At 55.7% G+C, this 24,138-nt stretch overlaps 1 protein-coding gene across 3 annotated transcripts in view; it reads left to right on the forward strand.

The window, feature by feature from the left end:
• ZNF423 (zinc finger protein 423) overlaps positions 1 to 24,138 on the forward strand; it is a 322,294-nt gene that overhangs the window by 173,606 nt on the left and 124,550 nt on the right. For all 3 annotated transcript variants that reach the window (XM_057535109.1, XM_007167626.2, XM_007167627.2), the window contains 2 exons: positions 7,856 to 11,070; positions 18,004 to 18,088. In XM_057535109.1, the coding sequence (XP_057391092.1) occupies positions 7,856 to 11,070; positions 18,004 to 18,088 (3,300 nt within the window). The remainder of the gene's footprint in view (positions 1 to 7,855; positions 11,071 to 18,003; positions 18,089 to 24,138) is intronic.

Genomic DNA, 24,138 nt, shown 5'->3' on the forward strand with positions numbered 1-24,138 from the left:
AGAATCTGTTTTCATGCCTTTCCCATTTTTAGAGTCTGCCCACATTCCTTGGCTTGTGTTCCCCTTCCATCTTCGAAGCCAACAATTGTATCACTCTGACTTCCTCTTTTGCCTCCCTCATCTGCATTAAGGACGCTTGTGATTACACTGGGCTCTCCCAGGTAATTTAGTATAATCTCTTTATCTGAAGGTCATCTAACTGGCATCCTTAATTCTATCTGCAACCTTAATTCACCTTTGCCATGTAATGTAACATATTCCTAGGTTCTGGGGATTAGGATATGAACATCTTGTGGGGGGGCATTTTCTTGCCTACCACAACCTCTGCACAGAGTATTTAAGCATCCTGCTCTGTCTGCCACCAAGTGAGGCAAGAGGCCAGCTACATTCATTGGTGCTTGGCATCAGAGCCAGTCTCAGGTTATCCAGCTTGGTAAAGCCAGCCACCGACTCTGCCCACTTTGGGACATGTCTTTGTCTTTGTGGCAGGTGGGGTTATAAAGTATGAGGACCTCTTCTTGGCTGTCCTTGAGTTGTAGGGGTTGGCACTGAGCAGCTTCTGCAGTGGGGCAGGTCCTGAAGCGGCACTCAGGGCCTGGAGAGGCAGTGTAGTCTAGTGGTTAGCGAGTGGATTTGGGGTGGGGGTAGCGGTACATTTGCCACTTGCTAACTCCATGTGCTCAGAAAGTTGCTTTCCATCTTGGAGCCTCAGTTTGCACGGTTAGAAAGAAGGGGATGTAATAGCACCTACCTCATAGTGATATTGTGAGAATCAAATGAGAAAATGCTGGCAAAGGATCTGGTTTATAGAAAATGTTCCGTAAATAGTAACTACTGTGGTTTTTATGAGTTTAGCTCTGGATCTGTCTGCTCCTGCTATGTGGCCTCTGTTTCCCCGTCTGTGTTAAATAAGATGAGTGATGGCCCGTTAACTTCCTCTTGCCTCCCGTCCCCCTTGCACTGATTCTCCATGTGTGCATGTAACTGAGTTGCAGAGTATTCTGGGATGGATGACCAGCTTTGTCACCTGGTAAGAGGTAAGGAACAGGGCAGGCACTCTTGTCCCCTTCTTGTCGGTGGGCCCCCCTGGGCCTGGTTGGAGTCTGGATTCTGCCTCTGGGGGCTGAGTCCCTGGTAGGCATGGAGACAGTGAGGATGCCCCGCCCAGCTGGGAGCTCTGGCCTGGCAGCCTCCGTCTCCTACTGGGCCTTCATACCATGGGATCCGGGACCCCACTCTGGTCCAGGGGTTAACTGTGCTGGGCCTCTCAGGAAGCTCACACCACAGTTTACTGGAAGCAGCCCCAGGAAAAGGCCTCAGAGATTGCCCAGTCCAGCTGTGTCACAGAGGCAGAAGCGCTCCCACCCTCCCAGCAACAGAGTGGCCTCTGGGACCAAGTTCGTCACAGATCCAGGCTCCCCACAGATCCCTCTGCTGCACCAGGTTTACAGGGAGCGCAGGGAGACAGATGGGTAGAGATTTGAAGTTTCCTAAGAAGAGATAAGCAATTCACCCAGATGCTCCTCCAGCTGAATTTGCATCGTTTCACGTCTGGAAGCCAGCTGTCTGGTTCTGGCTGCCTCTGTGGGAAGTGCAGTCAGTGGTGTGTCCTGAAGCACATTCATGTCTTGCAGCTTTTGTCACCTCGGGCTCTGGGGAGCATTGATCTGCCCTCCCAGGATGCCCGGGCTGCTTTGTGCCCACTTTGGGTGGACCTCACCATCAGCAGGCTTGGACCTGCTGACCCTTCTCCCTGGCTGGAGACCCCTCTCTAGACTACAACACAGCTCCACAGTACCTGTCAAATGCTGTTGTCTCTGCTTGAACAACAGGATTTTGGTGATCCTGCCCTAAAGCCTCCTTTTCGGAGGGGATGCACAGTTCCCTTCTTGAAAGAGAAAACCTGATGGTTGAAGGCTTCTTCTCTAGCACTGGGAATCAGGAGACCTCCTCCTCCAATTTGCTCCCTGCTCTTTGAACATTCCACTTGTGCACGCCTCTGCTCGTGGCAGACATTACCAATTGATTTCCACACTCATTTCTTCTGAGCCCAGATATGGCCCCAGAATCCTCCTGAATACAGTATTCGAGGTGACCACTAACAATTTACTGTCCCTGGAAGTTTTCTTCTCTCTCTGGGCCTCAGCTTCTTCCTCTATATCAAGCAGGATTGGCGTAGATGGTTCCTGAGTCTGGGGTCTCTTCCTTGGGGAAGAGCCACAGTTATTCCCATTCCTGGACTTCCCAGTGGGGACAGAGGGGAGGCTCTACCTGGAGCACCATAGAGCTTTGTCTTGTGGGGAACTTGCCTCCACAGCAATTTTCATTTTCCCAAGGAATTGGGTGAATAGCAAGGAGACCTTTTGGGGCTTCGTGAGGAATGGTCGAGCCTTTTTGTGGCCATTATGGAAACAATCTGGATGATTGGATTATTGTCCAAAATGACTTTTATATTCATCCAGAGGGGACTCTTGAGGCTCAAATTCCAACTTCCCATATCACGTGGAGGCAGCCGAGGGCCAGGTCTCCTGCTGGACTCTCTGTCCAGTGCTCTTTCCTCTGCCCCAGCGTGTCTCCCCCAGGCCCCTTGCTTGTCCCAAGTCTGCCTGCTGTGCATGGTCTGTACTATCCATGGGGCAGCACCCAGGTGGGGTGCACTCGAGTGAGCCCTCAATCCCCAGCACAGTACCCCACACTGGGGGCACTTGTGGACTTGATGGAAACTTCACTCCTGGGACCGCTCAGCTTTTGTCCCCTCTGGAGGCTGGTGGTCATTTTTATTCACTTGAATGGACCTGCCCATCCCAGGAATGTCCTAGAAACCTGGAGCTGCCTGGGCATTGGCTGTTTACACCTTCCCCCTCACTGTTCTTTTCAGAGCCGTTTATTCCTCTAGGACAACTTCAGTGACAGAGGGCTCCCTCCCTCCTCAGCCTGTGCCCCTCGCTGCAGGGAGGTCCCCCTTTCCGCTCACTCCTCTGGGCCTGTGGGCTAGCTACTCTCCCTCCTGCATCCAGGTACTTCCTCGGCAGCCCCGACCTTGATTCTCTGTGACTGGAGGAGTGTGGAGCTGAGCGTCCCAGCCATCCTGGGTGGTGGCCACTCTGCTCTGCCCGGACAAGGTGTGTCTGAGGCCACGTTGTCATGGCTGCGGCCTCAGCCTGTGGAATTCACCAAGTGTGGCCATGTGAGCTTGGGGTCCCCCTGACTCTTTCTGCCACTGATGTATCCTGAAGCCCAGTTAATGTTCTTTTTTCTACATAATTGAGTTTTTATCGAAATTCCTCCCCTCTTTTATGCTTATTTTCGTTCTCTTCCTGCAGCAGACAGCAAAAGCCCCATATAACCCATTTCCTATCAGGCCTTTTTTCAGGATTAGTCCTTTTTAAATGACTTTAATTTCCTTTTTGAAAGTGATTTTTCCACTTATTTGGTTATATTTCTTTGTACTCATTCTAGGGGGAGGGGGAGGCCAAGGATCTGGCATTAGTCACTGGGTTTCCCTCTTGATATTCTCATGTGACGGTGCCCCCTCCCAAAGGGGAGAGGCAGGGTAGCATGGTGGGTGAAAGCACTGACTCAGAACCAACTAACTGGGTTTGAATCCTGGCTCTCCTGCCTGCAAGCTGTGTGGCTTTAGGCAAGTTACTCAGCCTCTCTGTGCCTCAGTTTTCTCACCTGATCAGGGAAATATTCAATAATAATAATAGTGCCTATCTCATTGGGCTGTTGAGAGGACTGAATGAGTTAACACCTGTAAAGCTTTTAAAAGAGTGCCTGGCACGTAGTAGACTCTATCAAAGCATTCACTTGGACATGAAAAGGTGGTTGGTCGAGCTGGACTTTCCTTGAACCTACCTTCTCCCTGAGTTCTGAAACATTCAAGTTGAAGGGGACCTTGGGGTTGCCTTCATCCCGTTTCTGCACCCCTTCCCTTTTTGCACATCTGCCCGAGGGCGTGTGCTGCACCGGCTGCGCTGTGTGATGTCTAACAGTCAGCGTGAGGGGAGCGTTGCCGCTGTAAGAAAAGGACCCCCCTTCATCTGCCGACCTCCCTGCACATCCATCCTCAGTGTGCTGGCCCCAGTCATCTCTCCAGTCTGCTCCTAGAACAGTAAGCTAAGTGGCCCCCAAACAAAATGCATTTGGAGGGATGGGACGGCAGCAGTCAATGTTGTTAAGGTAAAAGGCTTTAAACAGGGCAATCTGAGTTGGGTCTTTATTTGTCTACATGCCCATTTCCCCTGATTGGGTCTTTTCAGTTTAAGGAGCCTTGTTTTCGTTTCAATTCAGATGATTATAATCTCAGCAGTTGCTCAGTTTGTTGTTCCCAGAATAATGTGCTTTGCTTTAGTTTTGAGACTTGTTTGCAGAAAAATAAAGCCAGCCAGGCAGCCCCGCAATGAACCTCGGGGACTGTGGTGCTGGGGCAGGTTGCTTCTTTTTCTCAAAGACTGGGTGGGGTTGCAGGGGGAGCAGGGCGAGAGTAGACCCCACGATCCTGGTCAAACACCACTGGGGCATCCGGCTCTGTGACTCAGGGCAAGTTACTCACCTCGCTGAGCCTCAGCTTCCTCATCTCAAAAATGGGATGTTACCAATGGGAGGATGAAAAGAGATTAATTGTGGTAATAGAAGCACTTAGCACAGTGCTGGCGCTTGGGACATGCTCACTAAATGTAGCTGCTAATTTTATTAGCACTAGTGGTACTCGTTAGTGCTAATTATTATTATTGGCCAAATGGTGCTTTTGTTTATCAGTTTTATTGAAGTATAATTTGCATACCATAACATTCATTTGTTTTAAGTGAGCAATTCAGTGACTTTTAAGTAAATTCACAGAGCTGTGCAGTCCTCACCGCAATCCAGCTTTCAGGCATTTCCATGATCTCAGAAGGATGCCTCTTGCCCATTTGCAGTCAATCCCTGCTCCCTCCTCTGGCCTCAGGCAATCACTAATCTGCTTTCTGTCTCTACAGATGTGCCTGGTCTGGACAGTTCATGTAAATGGAATAAGAGTGCTTCTGCACATTACGTTTTCTCATCCACCCCTCACAACACGTCCCTGTTTGCAGATGTGTGAGCTGACTCTGAGAGTTTAGAGGAATGCTTGTGGGGTGGACAAATGAATGGAGGAGCAGGGTTCAAGTGCACGTGTCTGCTCTCATCCTCAGACAACGTGAACGAAAGACGTGTCCGGGCTTGGTCTTTCCGGCAAGGCATCTTCCCTGCCCCCCTCACCCATGAACTGGCCCGTCTTCCATTTGTCAGCCCTGCGAGCTCCAGCCAGCTTCTGCACCTCCCGGGCCTCGGGGCCCCCTCCCTGCAATGCAGATGATGGGCCATTCTGGTGGTCCTGTCAGGGCTCAAAGGAGAGCCAGACCATGACTGCATGGGAGCTTGACACGGGGGTCCCTCTCCTGGTCTCACCTACGCAGGTGTAGTCTTGTACGACTGACCTGTGTCAAGGGGCCTGACTGTGGACAGGCCTGGTGCTGTCCTTCCCTGGGGGACGTCCCTGTGGTTGTGCCTCAGTTTCCTCGTCTGTATAGTGGGAGGGGCCCTGGTTCCCGCCTCCTTCGTGGTTAGAACAGCCCTTAGCAGAGGTGCACAGGAAGGGCTCCGTGGCAGCTTCCGTGAGTCTGAGCTAAGACATCAAAATAATAAAAAGCTGGTGGAGCCCAGCCAGGGGGCGGGGGCCGAGCAGGTCCCCCAGCTGCCCCAGCTCCAGCCATCACCTCCCTTGGGTCCCTTTGTCTGCGCCCCACGTAGCCCAGCTGGCAAGAGCTGGGAATTACCAGGCAGGGGCCGGGGCGCCTCCCGCCGCATCTCATCTGAGGGGCTGGCAGCGCTGCGTTCTTCCCATCCGAAGGTCCTGTAATGTGAGGCTCCCAGGGGAGTGGGCACCCTCACTTTGGGAGGCGCCCTCACTTTGGGAGGCACCCTGCGCTGGGTTGGGTGACCGGGCTTCAGAGGCAGGGAGGCTGCTGGGAGATGCAGGACTCTGGGCCGGGAGCTTTGGAGAGCGGCATCCTTCCAGGCAGAGCTCTGCCAGCGGTGCCAGCTGGGGTCAGGCAGATCTTCACACGGTCGGGGCGGTGCGTGGGCCCTAGGAGCAGGCTCAGAGCCAGCTCTGAGGGACCCCGAAAGACCCTTCAGCCGGCCTTGCTTGTCTCTTCAAATCTTGGGGTTGGCAGCTGTGAGAGCCTGGGGGTATGGGACCCCTGGTCTGAGCCGTGCCTCCGTGATGGTGTGTCTGTTTGTGTCTGCAGGTGAGTGTGCATGTATGTTCAAGCTTGTGTGTGTATGTGGGAGTGATTGCAGGGGAATGGCTGTGTTTGTGTGTGTGTGAGAGTATGTGACTGTGTGTGATTGTGTGTGGGTATGAGTGTGGGTATGACTGCAAGTGTGTGAGTGTGTGTTGGTGTGTTGGAGTTCACGTGTGAGTTGTGGGAGTGACATGTGAGCCGTGTGTGTGAGTGTGTTTATGCGTGCAGGTGTGTGTACCGGTGCCTGCCCAACCTCGGAATGTGGTCCCCCTGCCTTTCCCTTCTAGAGGGTCTGGGCTGCCTCTGGCCAAGAATTTCTGGGTTCCATCTGTGAGGCTTTTCCGAAGACTAAGCTGGCTTGGCTGGGGGCCGGAGAGGCGGGGGCCGTGGTCTGTTTCCTCCGGGGTTAGAAGAGCAAGGTCAGTGCAGTCGAGTCTGAGCTTTTGTTTGTCTCTCCCCTGCCCGTAGCAGCCTGCGGTCCGTTTCATTCATTATTAAGTCTTAAATCCACCCAACACAAAACTTGAGCCATGGAATTCACTCCCTGCTCAGGCTGGCTCGGTTCAACCCCCGCCGTGTCTTGGGAAACTTCACTGGTTTAATTTGCTGTGTCCGGTTTGCCTTTGTTTTTTCCAGAAATGGCCAACCCTAGTGCGGGGGTGGCCCCTGTCCCTGGGGAGGGCGGGCCACATGGGGTGTCTGTGCAGGCCCTGTCCGCACACGCCACAGGGGATTTAAGGGCCCACTAGGCTCTGAGCTCTGTGGCCATCTGGGTCCTGGCCCCATCTCTGATCACCGCACCGTCGGGCCATCACCCAGGGTCCTGAGCGAACTTGGGGCAAATCCAGGGGTGGAGGGGGAATAAAGAAAACGACTGCCCTTGGGATGGTTTGGGCTGGGAACCCTGCAGCCCCTTCTCAAGTGCCCTTTGTTTACCCCGTGTGTGCTCTCGGGGCTGATACTCTGTGCCTGTGACTTCCGCCTCATAGGTCTGTGTGTACCTGAAGCAGCAGTTCCAGCTTTATCAGTCCCCCCTTCCCCACGGAGTGTGGTGTGGCCGAATTCATGAAAATGCATTTTATTTTCTTGCAGAGTTTTGCTTACGTCCCATTGCACCAGTGGGATTTCCCCCACAGACTAGGGGTTGGAGGGGGAGTCAACCCCCATGTCTTGATCAAGTGATGGGACTTACCTCCTTTTGGCCTATGGGACTGATGGTCTCTGAAGACATTTCAGGTGACTTTTTTCCCAGGCTGCACCCCCCACCCCCCATCAGGGAAGTGACTGAGACCTCACCTCCTGTTGGGGGGCTGGGTGCTGCATCCAGCGAGGTCCAGGAAGGTGTTGCCCAGGGGAGAGGCACGTCCCCGCCTTATCCTGCCACCCTTCTTCCACTCCCCCCTGCAGACTGGAAGGCCCGCATGTCCACTTGCTTCCGGCCCCCCGGACTCCCTCCCCCCACTCCCCCTGCAGCAGTTGGCCAGCTGCACAGCCTCAGCCTGCGAGCTTTCAAGAAGCTGGCTCTGTCCTTGTTTTTCGCGGCCCTGGGAATTGCCTCTAATCTCTCTTCTGCCTTCCCTCTGCAGATGGTGACGACGACCCACAACTCTCCTGGGTGGCCTCGTCTCCCTCCAGCAAGGATGTTGCGTCACCCACGCAGATGATCGGAGATGGGTGTGACCTGGGCCTGGGTGAGGAGGAAGGGGGCACGGGCCTGCCATACCCTTGCCAGTTCTGCGACAAGTCCTTCATCCGCCTGAGCTACTTGAAGAGGCACGAGCAGATCCACAGCGACAAGCTGCCGTTCAAGTGCACCTACTGCAGCCGCCTCTTCAAGCACAAGAGGAGCCGCGACCGGCACATCAAGCTGCACACGGGCGACAAGAAGTACCACTGTCACGAGTGCGAGGCGGCCTTCTCCCGCAGCGACCACCTCAAGATCCACCTGAAGACCCATAGCTCCAGCAAGCCCTTCAAGTGCACCGTCTGCAAGCGCGGCTTCTCCTCCACCAGCTCGCTGCAGAGCCACATGCAGGCCCACAAGAAGAACAAGGAGCACCTGGCCAAGTCGGAGAAGGAGGCCAAGAAGGACGACTTCATGTGCGACTACTGCGAGGACACCTTCAGCCAGACTGAGGAGCTGGAGAAGCACGTGCTCACCCGCCACCCCCAGCTCTCCGAGAAGGCCGACCTGCAGTGCATCCACTGCCCCGAGGTCTTCGTCGACGAGAACGCGCTGCTCGCCCACATCCACCAGGCCCACGCCAACCAGAAACACAAGTGCCCCATGTGCCCCGAGCAGTTCTCCTCGGTGGAGGGCGTCTACTGCCACCTGGACAGCCACCGGCAGCCCGACTCCAGCAACCACAGCGTCAGCCCTGACCCCGTGCTGGGCAGCGTGGCCTCCATGAGCAGCGCCACCCCAGACTCCAGCGCCTCCGTGGAGCGAGGCTCCACGCCGGACTCCACCCTGAAGCCACTGCGGGGCCAGAAGAAGATGCGGGATGACGGGCAGGGCTGGTCCAAGGTGGTCTACAGCTGCCCCTATTGCTCCAAGCGGGACTTTAACAGCCTGGCCGTGCTGGAGATCCACCTGAAGACCATCCACGCGGATAAGCCGCAGCAGAGCCACACGTGTCAGATCTGCCTAGACTCCATGCCCACCCTCTACAACCTCAACGAGCACGTCCGCAAGCTGCACAAGAACCACGCCTACCCCGTGATGCAGTTCAGTAACATCTCCGCCTTCCACTGCAACTACTGCCCCGAGATGTTTGCCGACATCAACAGCCTGCAGGAGCACATCCGCGTCTCCCACTGCGGCCCCAACTCCAACCCGCCCGACGGCAATAATGCCTTCTTCTGCAACCAGTGCTCCATGGGATTCCTGACCGAGTCCTCCCTCACGGAGCACATCCAGCAGGCCCACTGCAGCGTCGGCAGCGCCAAGCTGGAGTCCCCAGTCGTGCAGCCTGCGCAGTCCTTCATGGAGGTCTATTCCTGCCCCTACTGCACCAACTCGCCCATCTTCGGCTCCATCCTGAAGCTCACCAAGCACATCAAGGAGAACCACAAGAACATCCCGCTGGCCCACAGCAAGAAGTCCAAGGCGGAGCAGAGCCCGGTCTCATCTGACGTGGAGGTGTCTTCCCCGAAGCGGCAGCGGCTTTCGGTGAGCGCCAACTCCATCTCCAACGGCGAGTATCCCTGTAATCAGTGCGACCTCAAGTTCTCCAACTTCGAGAGCTTCCAGACCCACCTGAAGCTGCACCTGGAGCTGCTGCTGCGCAAGCAGGCGTGCCCCCAGTGCAAAGAGGACTTTGACTCCCAGGAATCCCTCCTGCAGCACCTGACGGTGCACTACATGACCACGTCGACCCACTACGTGTGCGAGAGCTGCGACAAGCAGTTCTCCTCGGTGGACGACCTGCAGAAGCACCTGCTGGACATGCACACCTTCGTGCTCTACCACTGCACCCTGTGTCAGGAGGTCTTTGACTCCAAGGTGTCCATCCAGGTGCACCTGGCGGTGAAGCACAGCAACGAGAAGAAGATGTACCGCTGCACAGCCTGCAACTGGGACTTCCGCAAGGAGGCCGACCTGCAGGTGCACGTCAAACACAGCCACCTGGGCAACCCGGCCAAGGCACACAAGTGCATCTTCTGCGGGGAGACCTTCAGCACCGAAGTGGAGCTGCAGTGCCACATCACTACGCACAGCAAGAAGTACAACTGCAAGTTCTGCAGCAAGGCCTTCCACGCCATCATCCTGCTGGAGAAGCATCTGCGGGAGAAGCACTGTGTGTTTGACGCGGCCACTGAGAACGGCACGGCCAACGGGGTGCCCCCGGCTACCGCCAAGAAGGCCGAGCCGGCCGACCTGCAGGGCATGCTGCTGAAGAACCCCGAGGCGCCCAACAGCCACGAGGCGAGCGAGGATGACGTGGACGCGTCAGAACCCATGTACGGCTGCGATATCTGCGGGGCGGCCTACACCATGGAGGTGCTGCTGCAGAACCACAGGCTGCGGGACCACAACATCCGGCCAGGCGAGGACGACGGCTCCCGGAAGAAGGCTGAGTTCATCAAGGGCAGCCACAAGTGCAACGTGTGCTCACGGACTTTCTTCTCGGAGAATGGCCTCCGGGAGCACCTGCAGACGCACCGGGGCCCTGCCAAGCACTACATGTGCCCCATCTGCGGCGAGCGCTTCCCCTCGCTGCTGACGCTCACCGAGCACAAGGTGACCCACAGCAAGAGCCTGGACACGGGCACCTGCCGCATCTGCAAGATGCCCCTGCAGAGCGAGGAGGAGTTCATCGAGCACTGCCAGATGCACCCCGACCTGCGCAACTCCCTCACGGGCTTCCGCTGTGTGGTCTGCATGCAGACGGTCACCTCCACGCTCGAGCTCAAGATCCATGGCACCTTCCACATGCAGAAGCTGGCGGGCAGCTCGGCTGCGTCCTCCCCCAACGGCCAGGGGCTGCAGAAGCTCTACAAGTGTGCCCTGTGCCTCAAAGAGTTTCGCAGCAAGCAGGACCTGGTGAAGCTCGACGTCAACGGGCTCCCCTATGGCCTCTGCGCCGGCTGCATGGCCCGCAGCTCCAACGGACAGGTGGGTGGCCTGGCCCCGCCCGAGCCTGCCGACCGGCCCTGCGCCGGCCTCCGCTGCCCCGAGTGCAGCGTCAAGTTCGAGAGTGCCGAGGACCTGGAGAGCCACATGCAGGTGGACCACCGTGACCTCACTCCAGAGACCAGTGGGCCCCGGAAAGGCGCCCAGACGTCGCCAGTGCCCCGGGTAAGTGCAGCCCACCCGAGCCTGGACCTTGCTCCTTGGGGCTCGGCTCATGCCCAGAGGAGCCCCCGTGCTGAGCTCTGTGTTGCCCGGTGGTGTTCTCTCTAGTAGCCCAGAGAAGCAGCGCCGTCGTGCAGTGGTTAAGCACATCTGATCGCAGTAGACTCTGAGTTCAAACCCCAGTGTTGCCATTTCCCTTCCTGTGTGACGTGGCATTTATCTTCCTGGGCCTCATTTGCCAAGTGCTCATCTGTAAAATGGGAATAATAATTGTCTCGACTTCATAGAATTGTTATGAGGGGCCCGTGGCATCATGTAGATAAAAGGCTGCTGCAGTGAGTGCTCCCTCAATGTTGGTGGTCGTCTTGGTCATTGATCGGGGAGTGGGCTTATTCACATGCTTATTGGGTCTTCTTGGGCAAGTCACTCTGTTCTCTAGGCTTTAGACTTAGGAGTCATTTGACAATTTATGGAGATAATATACACGTAAAGGGCTTGGAACCCGGCACTTAGGGCCCAGTCAGCTAGCAGTTATCACCAGCTGATACTATTACCATCAACAGCATCATTATCGTCAGTGCAGTTGCTGGTACATGGAAGGCCCTAGGAATGTTTCCAGTGACTGTTATCGTTAATGACTGATTGATGATTGATCAAAATTGTCCTGCACACCCTTTATTTTGGGGGTGCCTGGCAGCTAAGGAGAGTCAGAAACGGTCCCTGCCTTGGGGGCTACCAGATCAGGGGGAGCCGCAGGCCCATAACCAGTGGGTTTCAATGAGGCAGGGGAAGTCTGAGCTACTGGAGGGTCCACATGGGCCCTGGGAATGGTGACCAAGGGGCACCTGCCAGTGGGCTTGGAGGCTGCGTGGCCCTCAGGTGTCAGAACGGGCCTGGGGATTCCCATCAAGTCTGTGTTTTCTGTTTCCAGACCGAGGAGATGCCAAGCAGATCTCGGGGGTATCTTCCCCTGGAGGGCCACTGCTGGTACCACTGGCAGGGGGGCAGGATTTGGGGAAGGGCCACCTGCCACAGGTGCCTGCTGGAAGACAGGGATGTCTGCTGAGGGTGTTTCACTGTGGGATCAGAACTGGGGCCCGCAACTCCGGGATTTTGAGGGGGAGAGAGAGTGAGAGAGAAGGAGGGCTGGAGAGGCTGAGGGGAGAATCTGCAGTGGGGGCCCCTAAGGGGTCTCCTGGCCAGCTCCCCACAGAGGCCAGCGAGCCAGAGGCCCTGACCAAGATCACCCAGCTGCAGAGAGAAACGTCTGAATGAGGATAGAGCTGTGTGTCCAGCTGGGGCCTGAGGCCTCTCCTCAAAGCCCCGTCTGTAGCAGAGAGCTCCTTTTAGAGGTGATTGATTGGTTGATTAAATTTGTGCTGAGCGCCCATTATTTCTGGTGTGCCTGGCAGCCGAGGAGAGTCAGAAATGGACCACTTTCTTAAGGCCCTTTGACTGAGCACAGCCTCTAGGTAAGGGTCCAGCGGTCACCCTTCAGAGGTCCTGAGCACAGTGCAGTCACAGCTGCCCAGCTCTGTCCCCCTGAGCCTCAGCTTGCTGCCAGCCAGTGTGGGTGGACTGGGGGGGATTCGGGCCCTGGAGTCAGATGGCCTGCGTTAAAATCTCCCCCTTCCAGTACCCACTTATGATTTGACCTCTCTGGGCTTCGGTCCTCACCTGTAAAGCCAGAGGGTAACAGTAATCACAATAGTGATAGCAATTGCAGTAGTGTCTATCTCCAAAGCTGGCATCACCTGGGAGGGACCGGGGGGCTGTTCTGCTTTTTTAACCAGCCTCTGCTCTGGTTGGCCGGCGCGTGTTCCTCTTCAGTCGTCAAATACTGTGACTGTCTCCCTGCTGACCTCAGTGTTTTGCCCTGAGGATTAAATGAGTAAAGACGCGCTGGGCGTGTAGCGACCATCCCTTGTTATTTTCCCATTTATAATCACACCTCACGTTTCCTGAGGAATAAGGATGTACCAGGCACATCCAGGCACTTTCTATCTATTTAATCCTTACAGCACTCACTTTACAGGTGAGGAAAAGGAGGCAAGGAACAATTAGGTAGTTTGCTGTGAGCCCACACTTTAAAGAAGCAGAGAAGGGATTGGAGCCCAGGGAGTGTGCGGTGCCCCAGCCCGAGCTCGTGACCAGCCCTTCAGCCAACACCTCTGGAGCCCCCCTAGTTGCAAGGGTGGGGTCCAGGGTGGTCATTCTGGTGCTCACGCGGTGGGACAGTGTGGCACGGCCGGGCCCCTGCATGCCCTTCTCCCAGGTGCACTCCAGCCCCATCCCTGCCCACGCTGGGGCTCCTGCCGGCCGTGGGGCTGCTTCTAGCGTCCCCAGAGCCTTTGGCTATTGAAGCCTCCTCCTTCCCGGTCTCTGCTCTGGATCCTGTATCAAGTACTACTTCGTAAAACCCCTACTGTGTGGGCACCCACTCTTATATTGTTTCCATGGCAACACCCTGGACCTTTGCCATGACCTTGGCTTTGGCAAAGAGGGGGCCCAGACTCAGAAAGGTGGAGCCGCGTACCCGAGGACGCACGGCTGTGCGTGGGAGTGCGGGGCTACGAGCCCGAGGGGGCTTGTCTTCTGGGGGCCTGGAAGGCCTTCCTCTCCCTGTCCCTGGTCTTGTGAGAGAGAAGGGAGCTGGCACTCACATCTAGAAGCCTGGGCAGATGGGCCATTCGCAGAAAGGAGCTAGACAAAGCCCGGGTACCTCCCCAGCGGAGGCATAGCCTCTGGGGCCTCACCCCCTGCCTGGGCATGCCTGGGGGCAGGGGCCCAGCTGTCTGTTCGCCCACCCCTCCCTCCCCCAGGACTCACGCATACAAGAGCAGACTCTGGGGGCTGCACAGGGGCTTGGGGGCTGGCAGGCTGGGACCCTTGGGAGTGTATCCATAGCAACCAGCTCTCTGAGGACTGGGTTCCCATGGGGCCGAGGCTGCTGTCGGCTGGAGCGAAGCGGTGAGGTTTCCGCCTCCCCCTCTGTTTACGGGTAATAACAACGTCACCCCAATTCCAGCCCCTTGTGGGCAGACCCCGGCCCTCATCGACTCACCAGATTGCCACGGTGCCCCGTCCGGCGTTGGGTGGGGAGGTAGACTGGGTGCTTTCACACTCCATCTTCCTGCAGGGTAACCAGACAGCCAGGTTCACGGGCTTGTTCAGGTGACAGCTTTCTGTCACCCGGAGCAGGACTGTCTGGGGCGGTCTGGGGCATGGAGCCAAGAACAGCAGCTCAGACAGTGGCTCTGGAGGGCGCCTGCCTGGGGTCCAATCCAGTTCTCCTGCTCACCGGCGCTAGGCTTTGACCAGATGACTTAGCCTCTTGGAACTCCACTTTCTCCATCCCTAAAGTGGAGCTTGCAGAGTCATTGTGAGTATTCAGAATAAACAGTGCCTGCGCATAGTAGGCTCATAGTAGGTGCTCAGTAAAGTGAGTTGCAATCATGATCGTGGGAATTCAGCAGCAGTGACTGTCTTGCCCCTCGTCTTCCCTTTTCCTCTCCACATCCTCCAGCATGTTCTCTTCCTGCACCGGGACCCTCAGAGGTTGCTCGGGCCATGCTGGGGAAGGCAGCCCTGGCCAAGGTCCCAGGGTTCAGCTTTGGCTCTCCTGGGCTGGGCCCTGGGGAAGGGGCTTATGCAGAGGAGGTGCTTTGAATGCCAAGTTCTGTTTTTCTGTGATTACGTCTCCTAGCGGGGGCTGAACCTCCAGAGGAGGATGGAGTCTTTGGGGGATAGCAAAAGGGAGACGGACCCAGAGGAGGTGCTGAGGTGAGGATGGGGGGCAGCAGGAGGTAGACAGAGTGAGAGTCCTCACCTGTTCTCCCCATGCTGTGTTCCACAGCCTGGCCCGGGTGCCTGCTGCTCCAGACCCTGGGCATCCCTGGTCTCACATGCACGGCCCAAAGGGCCATCTCTGGGTGGGGGCATATGGGTATACATGTGCCTTAGTGAGTGTTGGTGCTGGTGAACCTGTGTGTGTGCAGGCGTGTGTATGCCCGACTGTGAATGTGCGTGTGTATACCTATGAGTCTACATGTGTGTCCACAAGGGTCAGTGCACACCCTTGTGCCATAAGCTGCTTGTGCATCTGTGGGTGCATTGGGGAGTGATGGCTGTGGCTGTCAGGGTTCCAGGGAGAGAACTGAAAGCGTGTGTGTTACTGGGGATGCTCCGTGAACCTGTGGTCCATGAGGATGTCTCCACTTCTCTGAGGGTGTTGCACTGATGTGTCTGTGTTACAGGGAGCAAGTGGGTTGCTGGGTGTAGGGGTTGTGGGTGTGTGTGAGGGTCTTGCGTGTTGGTGGTGAGTTGGGGCGAGGTGTGTAGGATGTTCACAAGTCTGTGTGTATATCCTCACATGTGTGTCCATGCCTGTGCATACGCGCTGTGTGTGTGTGTGTGTGTGTGTGTGTGTGTGAACGCCCAGGCTCTTGGGTCAGCAGCTCCTGTGACCACTCCCCTGGGATTCCCCTGGAGCCCCTTGCCCCACGAGGCAGGGCCCAGTCCTCTTCCTGCCACTGAGGGGTGGCCATATGATAGAGGGACATTTGGGGGTACTCTCTCATCCTGCCCAGGCAGGCTCCTGGTGATTTATCTTTCAAGCACAGTGAGCCTACTTCATTCATCTGCCCCGAGGAGGAACAGCACTTTGATCATGAACTGTCCCATGCACTGGTCTGGACTAGCCGTGGCCGTGGCCGTGGCCTCTAGAGACTTCCGACCAAGGAGGTGGGGGGCACAGTCTTCCTTGCCCAGCAGGCTCCTCTGGGCTTCCTCCGCGTGGAGCTTCCTGGGGCATGCTTCATTCTTGCCTTTACTTGTTCATTCACTCATTCATTTATTCATTCATTCAATCATCTACTTAAGCATCAAGGACTCCTATACTTGCCAGGCAGAGTGGGTGAGGGACACATGTGAGAGGGAATGAATGATTTTGATGGCGGAGAAACCCAGGGTCCTTCCTCTCCATGAGCACAGACCAGAAGTTGAGCCGAGGTGGGTGCTTTGGGACTGTGCCCCTCAGAAGACTTCAGTCCTTGCTGTCTCTTCTGGCCTCAAATCTCCTCTGCCTGTTGTGAGGCTCCCCTGTTCTGTCCCCCCGAGACTCACCCATTATTCCCGGGTGTTTCCGTGCTGAATGCCTGCTTCCGGGCCCAGCTCTGCGGCTGCTCTGAGGACGTACTGAACGCCCAGGTCTCCCGAAGCCCTGGGAGCAAGGCGCTCTGGTCTTATCAGCACGGGTCCTGGAGCCCAAGCGGGGACCCCGCCTGGAGCCTGAAGCTCCCGACACCAGCTGTTCCAGTTGTTTCTCCATTCATTGATTCAACAGTCTCTCAGCAGCAGTAAGAATCATGATGAAAGTTCAGTGCTTATTAGGCACTCACTCTGGGCTGGGCCCTGTGTTGGGTGGTGGGGATCCAGGATCCCTGGTCACCGTGGGATGACTTCTCTTTGTCCCTTCTGCCCTCATAGAGGGCGTGGCACATGTTATTTCACAACTTTGCTCATTTGTTCAACAAATGCTTCCTAAGCACGCAGTCTTTGCCGGGACCTCACAGGTGGACAGAATGCGTCCTGGCCCTCTGGGTGCTCACGGTGCAGTGCGAGCAAATAAATCAATTGGCCACGACAGAATCGTATGCGGATCAACTAGGTGCTTTCATCATAAGCTCAGGGGCCTGGGGAGATCCTAAACTCACTCTGGGGTGGGAAGAAAAGGCTTCTCAGAAGAGGTGTCATTTGAACAGAGTCCTAAGGATGGAGAGGGTATTCCAGGTGGAGGAAACGGCATAGACAAAGGCCCGGAGGCGAGACCAGGCCCTTCAGAAGAACTGCAGGTTCAGGTGGGGCGGAGGTGGGGCTGAGACGACTGAGCCCTCTGGTGGTTCGTCCTGGCTACATCGTTGAGGGTTGGGCCTCAGTGCTCAGCCAAGAAATCCAGAGTCTTGCCCTCTTTTCCAGAGGTCGAGGGAGGCCCCATCATCCCAGGACCCAAAGTAGTCTTCAAAAAACTTGGCTATTTTGAATTCCCATACCACCCCTCCCTCTTTATAAAGACGCACAGCCACAGCCCTTCCCCCACTCAGGCAACACACCTCTGTCCACAGTGGGCTGGTTTCACACTGTGAAGCTCCACTCTTTGGAACCAGTCTTCGAGAAGCTTTGAAACGTCTCATGTTCTCCATTTTTCTGTCCCCCTCCCCACAAAAGCAGCTGGTAATAGCTCCCCGTGTGTGGAAGCCAGCTGTAGGATCACCTGGGGCCTTGTGTGTCTAGGGCAGAGGAGGAATTCTTCAGTCACCCCTGAGTGTCAGAGCTGATGGAAGCAGTCTCCCCTGCTTGGCCACTTGGTTCTTAGGGTAGGTAAATAGATGAGAGAGTAGTTGGATGGGTGCAAAGAGAGATGAATGGGTGGATGGATGGATGGATGGATGCATGGATGGGTGGCTAGATGAATGAATGGGTGGGTGGGTGTGTGTATGTGTTTAGATGGATGGATGGGTAGACAGAGGGTAGGTAGACAGTGATGGGTAGACAGATGGATGAACAGACGGATGGATGAGTGGATACAGCAGGCATAGATGGGTGGAAGATGGGTAGATGGATTGGAGCATACCCCAAGCAGAACAGCCTGCCTCAGCTTCCTTTCTGTGGTTCTGCTGTGTGCCCTCACCTTGGGATGGGGCAGTTTCCCCGGGTCGAGCAGAGGAGCAGCTCCCTTGCAGTGGAGCCTGACCCCACTTCCCCAGGCTGAATCTGAGCTGCATGCAGAGGCAGGTGGGAAGAGAATGGCCTGGAGAGAACTGGGAGTGGATCAGAGCCATTCTGGGAAGTCTTGAGCCATGGCCTCCAGGAACTTTTGCTTTCTGCTCTGTTCTGCATTCTGGCTGTCTAATTCCTTTCCTTTTGGTTTCCAAACAGAAAAAGACGTACCAGTGCATCAAGTGCCAGATGACTTTCGAGAACGAGAGAGAGATCCAAATCCACGTTGCCAACCACATGATTGGTAAGCATGCGTTTCCTCCTACCTGTGCCGCGGCCACCCCTCGGGGTTGAAATGTTTGGTTCCAATCATCATTTCACTGGCTTTTAGCTCAAAGGATAGAGTCACTGCTGCTGTTTCTGAGACATTTCAAATGGGACTAAAAATGTCAGAGCTGGAGCACTTTCTCCATCCGAACCTTCTTTTCGCGTGGTTCCACTCACATTGCAGTCAAACTTTTGACAGTCTCTTCCATTTCCCAGCATACATTTCCCTCCATTTCTGAAATGAAGTGCTTTCCAGTTGTCAAGCACTCAGGGGCAATTATGCTTCAATTTCGTATGTCATGACATCAAATAGATTTAACTGCTCACATTTCCCCACTAAACGTGGGGAATTCCTCAGGCACATTGTCAAAACAGAATGCTTACAAAGTTATTTCGCTACTTTTCCTATTTCTCTTCAAGCGGTCTTGGACTTTGGAAAATTCAGCCTTTTAAGGAGGGAGCTTTCAAAGTCCCATCGTCTTCCCACTTGGCCCGAGGGATGGAGGGAAGCCTTGAGGTCTTACTTGCCTTCTGTGGGTGGATGGGGTCTCCCTGGCGGCTAGGGAGGCCCTCGCTATAAGAGAGGGCACAGCGGATTTCTGGTGGCATGGGGCTAGCCCAGGGGGTAGGTTTGGCAGTGAGGGCCTCGAGAACTTCTGGAATCTTGGTGCCCTGGGTCTTTGGCGGAAGCGTGATCACCTTCTCCAAGAGTCCTGCAGTCTGAGTGATGAAAGGTCAGGCCTGGGTTGAGCATCCCGATCCTGACTTTCTCTCCATTTTTCTGCCTCTAATATGTTTTCATTAGAGTCTTAACATCAGCCATGCCAACAGAGTACTGTTTTATAAAACCCTTGATTGCATACATTAAAAAAAGGTCCACTTAAGTGTCCACCTCAGTGGATCCTCAGGAACTGAGCACACCTGGGTAACCAACACCCAGGTGAAGAAGCAGACCATTCCTGCATCCCAGAAACCCCCCCTCGGCCCCCTCCAGGCCCTTCCCCCACCAACAAAAGGGCCTCAGCATCCTGATGCTAACAGCATAGGTTACTTGTCGTTGTTTTGCATTTTATGTAAATGAGATCACACCGTCTCTGCTCATTTGTGTCTGGTGTCTTTCGCTTGTTCATATTAGTGCCTGTGGTCGGACATTGCCCCTTCTCACTGGTGTATGATATTCCATTGTGTAAACACATCACCACTTATCTGTTCTTGATACACATCCTGATGGGCATCTGGGTAGTTTCCATTGTGGAATTGTTTCAAATACTGTGCTGCTGTGACCATTCTTGTATGAGTCATTGGTGAACACTCACATGCAGTTTTTTTTTTTTTTAATCTATTTATTTATTTATTTTTTAAATTTTTGGCTGTGTTGGGTCTTCGTTTCTGTGCAAGGGCTTTCTCTAGTTGCGGCAAGCGGGGGCCACTCTTCATTGCGGTGCACGGGCCTCTCACTATCGCGGCCTCTCTTGTTGCGGAGCACAGGCTCCAGACGCACAGGCTCAGTAGTTGTGGCTCACGGGCCTAGTTGCTCCGCGGCATGTGGGATCTTCCCAGACCAGGGCTCGAACCCGTGTACCCTGCATTAGCAAGCAGATTCTCAACCACTGCGCCACCAGGGAAGCCCTCCCATGCAGTTTTAATGGGAATATCTCTCCGACTGAAATCGGTGGGATTTGAGTAGGATATGAGTAGGTTCTCCTCCAGTAGATACAGATGAATACACTTCCAAAGTGGTCGGTTGTATGAAGTCTCCCTCCCACCTCAGCCTGTGAGAGTTGTTCCACATCTGTGCCGTCATCCACATTGTACGTAAGAAGGCCCTTCTTTAGTGGAGCTGTGCTCAGGGTGGCTACGGTCCCCCGGTCCCCGCCAGCTGCTGCTCAGTGAGTTTGGGTACCTAGCGTCCCGGTGACTCGGGGCAGGTCCCCTGAAGGCGCTGAGCGCAACTGGGTGCCTGGTGGGGCTCCCTCAGTGACGAGGGGACATGAGAAGCACGGGAGGGGCAGGGGACCCTGGGAATTCAGCCCGACGGGAAGATTGGTGACTTTTTAGTTCCTTCTGTTTGAGAGGCCCCTGCTGAAGTAGAAGAAGGAAACTGCCCTATCCGTCACTGGCTGCTGAGCGCGCTTTCACGGCAATGTCAGGGAGGTGAAGATGAAGATATCTAAAAATGTTTGCTTTTGTAGCAGGTGTTAATGTGTGCTCCTGTTTGTAAGCACGAAGGACGAGAGGCTGGCTAATTGGACCACAGTGATTTTAGAGGTGTTTCTCCCCCTCTCCTTTCTCCCTTCCACCTTTCCTTTTGTGCAGCACCTGGAAGCTGTGTGTCCACAGGTGGAAGGTGAGGGCTTGCTCTTAACTAGAGCGGTGGAAGATGTGAAAGGAGGGTTTGATTGGCACTTGGGTCTTTGTGTGAGCAGAGGGCAGGGCTCCTGCAAGAAGAAGTCCCGGCTGGTGGCTGGAAAGGGCCCCTCACCAGGCTCGGCAGTGCTGTGAGCTGGCCTGTTCGTCCAGGCAAGACGTTGATGCAGCTGCACGAGGTCTCACATGCAGGCCCTTGGCTCATGGCCATGAGGCACGGGCTGGGGACCTGCTGGAGCTACACCTCTGGTGGCAGGGCTGTACCTCCTCTCACTCTGCCCTGCCCCCCCTCACCTGCCCTCCCTTCCCTCGCCTCATCACCTCCATCAATCAAAGAACATGGAGCATCTGCTGCATGTAGAGACCTGGGGTGGTCCCTGTGGGTGATAGAGGGTGAAGGGGACACGGCCCCTGCCCTCAGAGACCTCACGGCATCCCGCAGAAGACACCACAGCACCACGCTGTGCAGTGGAGGGAGGCCACACTGGGTAAGGATGCTAACAGCTGCCATGGACTGAGCCCCACCACAGGCCGGGTACCTTATGTAGCTTCTGTTCTCCACCTCACAGAGGAGGTTTAATGACTTACCCAAGTTCCTCCAGCCAGGAAGTAGCAGAGCCAGGGTCTGAATAAAAACCAGGTTCCCTTCACTGTGTGTGGCTTCACTGCCAGGGCCTGTGGTGGGAGAGACCCAGCCCTGCCCTCAGGGGTTTCCTGTCCGTGGGGGAGGCTGATGGGCGTCCAGTAAGCACAGTGTAGTGAGGTTGGTGCTCCCGGAACAGGGACTGCTGGATCCAAATAAGTCCATCAGGAAGGCCTGGGTATTGAAGGGTCGGGAGGCGTTTTCTCTGTGGTTTAGGACCATCCCTGGCGAAGGGAGCAGCCTTAGCAATGAAGGACAGTCGCTAGAGAACAGGGCCCTGGGAGAGCTGATTGTAAGGAAGAAGCAGGTCCTTGGAGGATGGGTTGTGGTTAGGCTGAGAAGGTGGGGAGCGGCCTCTGTGGGAGGACTGCGGGGTGAGCAAAGCTCGGAGGCAGGAGCAGAGGAGGTGCCTGGGGAACGGCGGAGCCCGACTTGACTAGGATAGAGGCACCACACGTTGGTAACATCACGGGCAGTGAGGGTGGGGAGGTGGCTTGGGGCTGGACCGTGGAGGGCCTTGAAGGCCAGGTTAAGGGATTCGGGTTTGGACTTGACCCTGTAGGCTGGGGTCCAAATCTGGGGGCCCCTTGGTGGGTGTTTTATTTGGTTTCCCTTGGAAAACCAGGAGAGGTGGCGGCCATGGCCCGTATTCCCACACAGCGCAGTTGATGGGAGCTGGGCAGCAGCTGGAACCAGAGACCCCACCAGCCCCTGCTGTGAGTTGGGGGGATGCTTTGCTCATCTGTGGCCCCTGCCTGGTCCCTGCGGGCACCTGAGTGTGCAACCTTGGGCTTACACACTAGGGAGCCATTGAAGGTTTTAGAGCAGAGTATGCCCTGGTTGTAGCTGGGTGCTTTGGGGAGATTCATCTGGGTGCAGTGTTGAGGGGGAAGAAAATGGGATGAGAGGGCACGGTATGGACAGCTAAGTGGGAAGGTATCAGAGCAAGGTTTAATAGAAATCCTTGAAAAAGTAAGCCAACAAACAGAGAACAATGGTTAAATTCAACAGAAGAAAAGTAATGGACTCTGATGAATTATTGAATTTAAGATGTCTAGAGACTGGGACTTAATGGAACAATTCTAGGACAGATTAATACTTGGGAGAAGTTAATATCTGATGGAATGTTTGCTTTATTTACTGTCTGTATGCCTTTAAAAAATAAACTCGTTATGCAAACAAACAAAAAGCGAAAAAAACAGAGACCTGCCCCGTCTGGTCCAGAGGTGAGGGAATGAGGCAGGGAGGGAAGGGAGGAGGGAGGTGATGGAACTTATAGTTGGCCTGTGCTGTGTGCCTGTTGGCCCTGGTGGCTTGGGGAAGGTGGCGGGGGTGACTGTGGGAGGTGTGAATGGAAGAGAAGCAGGTGCGCGAGCTCTGTCTGGGGGCTGGCGCTGCAACCCCGGTAGACACTGTCCAGTGTCCCTGTGGACAGCTTCCCGTGCTAAATGGCCCGAGCCCAGAGTGGCTGCCTGGGGCTGGCGGGGGTAAAAGCCCCCCTTAGTAGCACCGAGGGGACTCGGCAGATAGACGTGACGCTGTTCAGCTTGGTGGCGTTCTCATAAACTCGGGGCACCGGGGGTCTGAGGCAGGCCTCCCCAGGGACCTGGACTGTGGGAGCCCACCCCCGGGGGATGCTAAACTGACCTTTTTATAGCGGGGGTGGGGGTGCCTCATCGTGGCTTTGCAGCCTCCAGACCCCGGGAGTTATGATGCCTCAGGGACATGTCTCCTTGGAAACATTTTCCCAGCACCCCTCTCCTGGCTGCCGCTGGCGAGGGAGTGTTTTGGAGCTGATCGAAAGGCAAGGGTCTTTTGAAACCTTTCAGTGGCGGGGTCTCCTTTGAAATCCCCCCTCCCCACAGAGAATGAGGTCCCCCCTTCTCTGGGCTTCCCCCAGCTTTTGAAATGGTTTTAGACACTCCCTCCCCCAGCAGGCACAATCAAAAACTTGGAGCAATCCACAGTTCTGTTCTGTGACCTCCTGCGGGGACGACCTGGCTCCACCCAGCCGCCCCTTCCCCACCTTCCCCCGCGCCCCTCCCCCGCCCCCCCCCCCACACCCTGGAAAACGGCTCTGCGGGAGGCCCCCGCCTTGGGCTCCCCGGGGCCTGCTGAGGGAGAGCTGAGGAAGGCTTGTGGGGGGCCTGGCCCAGAGACAGGGCCCCCCGATGGCTGCAGAAGGATGAGCGTGCCCCCACGTGTGTTGGGCATGTTCTGTACAAGGCATGCACAGTCCCCCCAGGGCACTTGGGGCCTCAGAGCCCCGGGAAGCTAGTCCGCCTGCCCTCTCGTCATCTCCTCATCTGCTTGCAGACCTCTCCCCTCTCGGTCTCTGTCAGGCCGATGGCTGGACCAGGGGTCTGAGAACTTGTCCTTGAAATAACGAACTTGCTATGACCCAGGTTGGCCCCAAGGGAGTGACTCAGCCTCTGGGCCCTGGTGTCCTAACTCAGGGCTTCACAGGCCCCTGGGGGGAGCCCCGAGGAGGGGCAGAGCTGGGAAGGGACAGTCCTTGGGGGAACTTGTCAGGGACGTTTGCCCTCCGTGTCCTTGGAAAGTGGCTGTGGACCCTCTGGCAGGCAGCCAGGCCAGAGCTGGTCCCGTCCCGGTGGGGCATTAGTCATTCTGAAGATGTTATTTTCTTTGTCACGTCAGCCTCTTTCCCTGGGTGCCTCTTAAGGCCTGGACTTTGCTGTCGGCAGTGAAGAAATGGGGGGCATTTGGAAGATCAGCCTCTCCCACCTCCTGCTCAGGCCTTTAAAATGCCCCGCATGCTGGGTGGGTGGTCCTTGTCTGTCCTCCTGGTACTATGGCAGGATGGGCCCTGGCCCACCTAGAGGGGAAGGGTCTGCTCAGGGTGTGTGTGTGTGTGTGTGTGTGTGTGTGTGTGTGTGTGTGTGTGTGTGTGTGTGAGAGTGAGAGAGAGGGAGAGAGAGAGAGGGAGAGAGAGGGAGGTTTTCTGCCTTATAAGTCTTTAAGAAGCACATCCCAGGAGACATGTTGAAACCCACCTT

Source organism: Balaenoptera acutorostrata, chromosome 19 (genome assembly GCF_949987535.1).
Source record: "Balaenoptera acutorostrata chromosome 19, mBalAcu1.1, whole genome shotgun sequence".
Lineage (NCBI taxonomy): Eukaryota > Metazoa > Chordata > Mammalia > Artiodactyla > Balaenopteridae > Balaenoptera > Balaenoptera acutorostrata.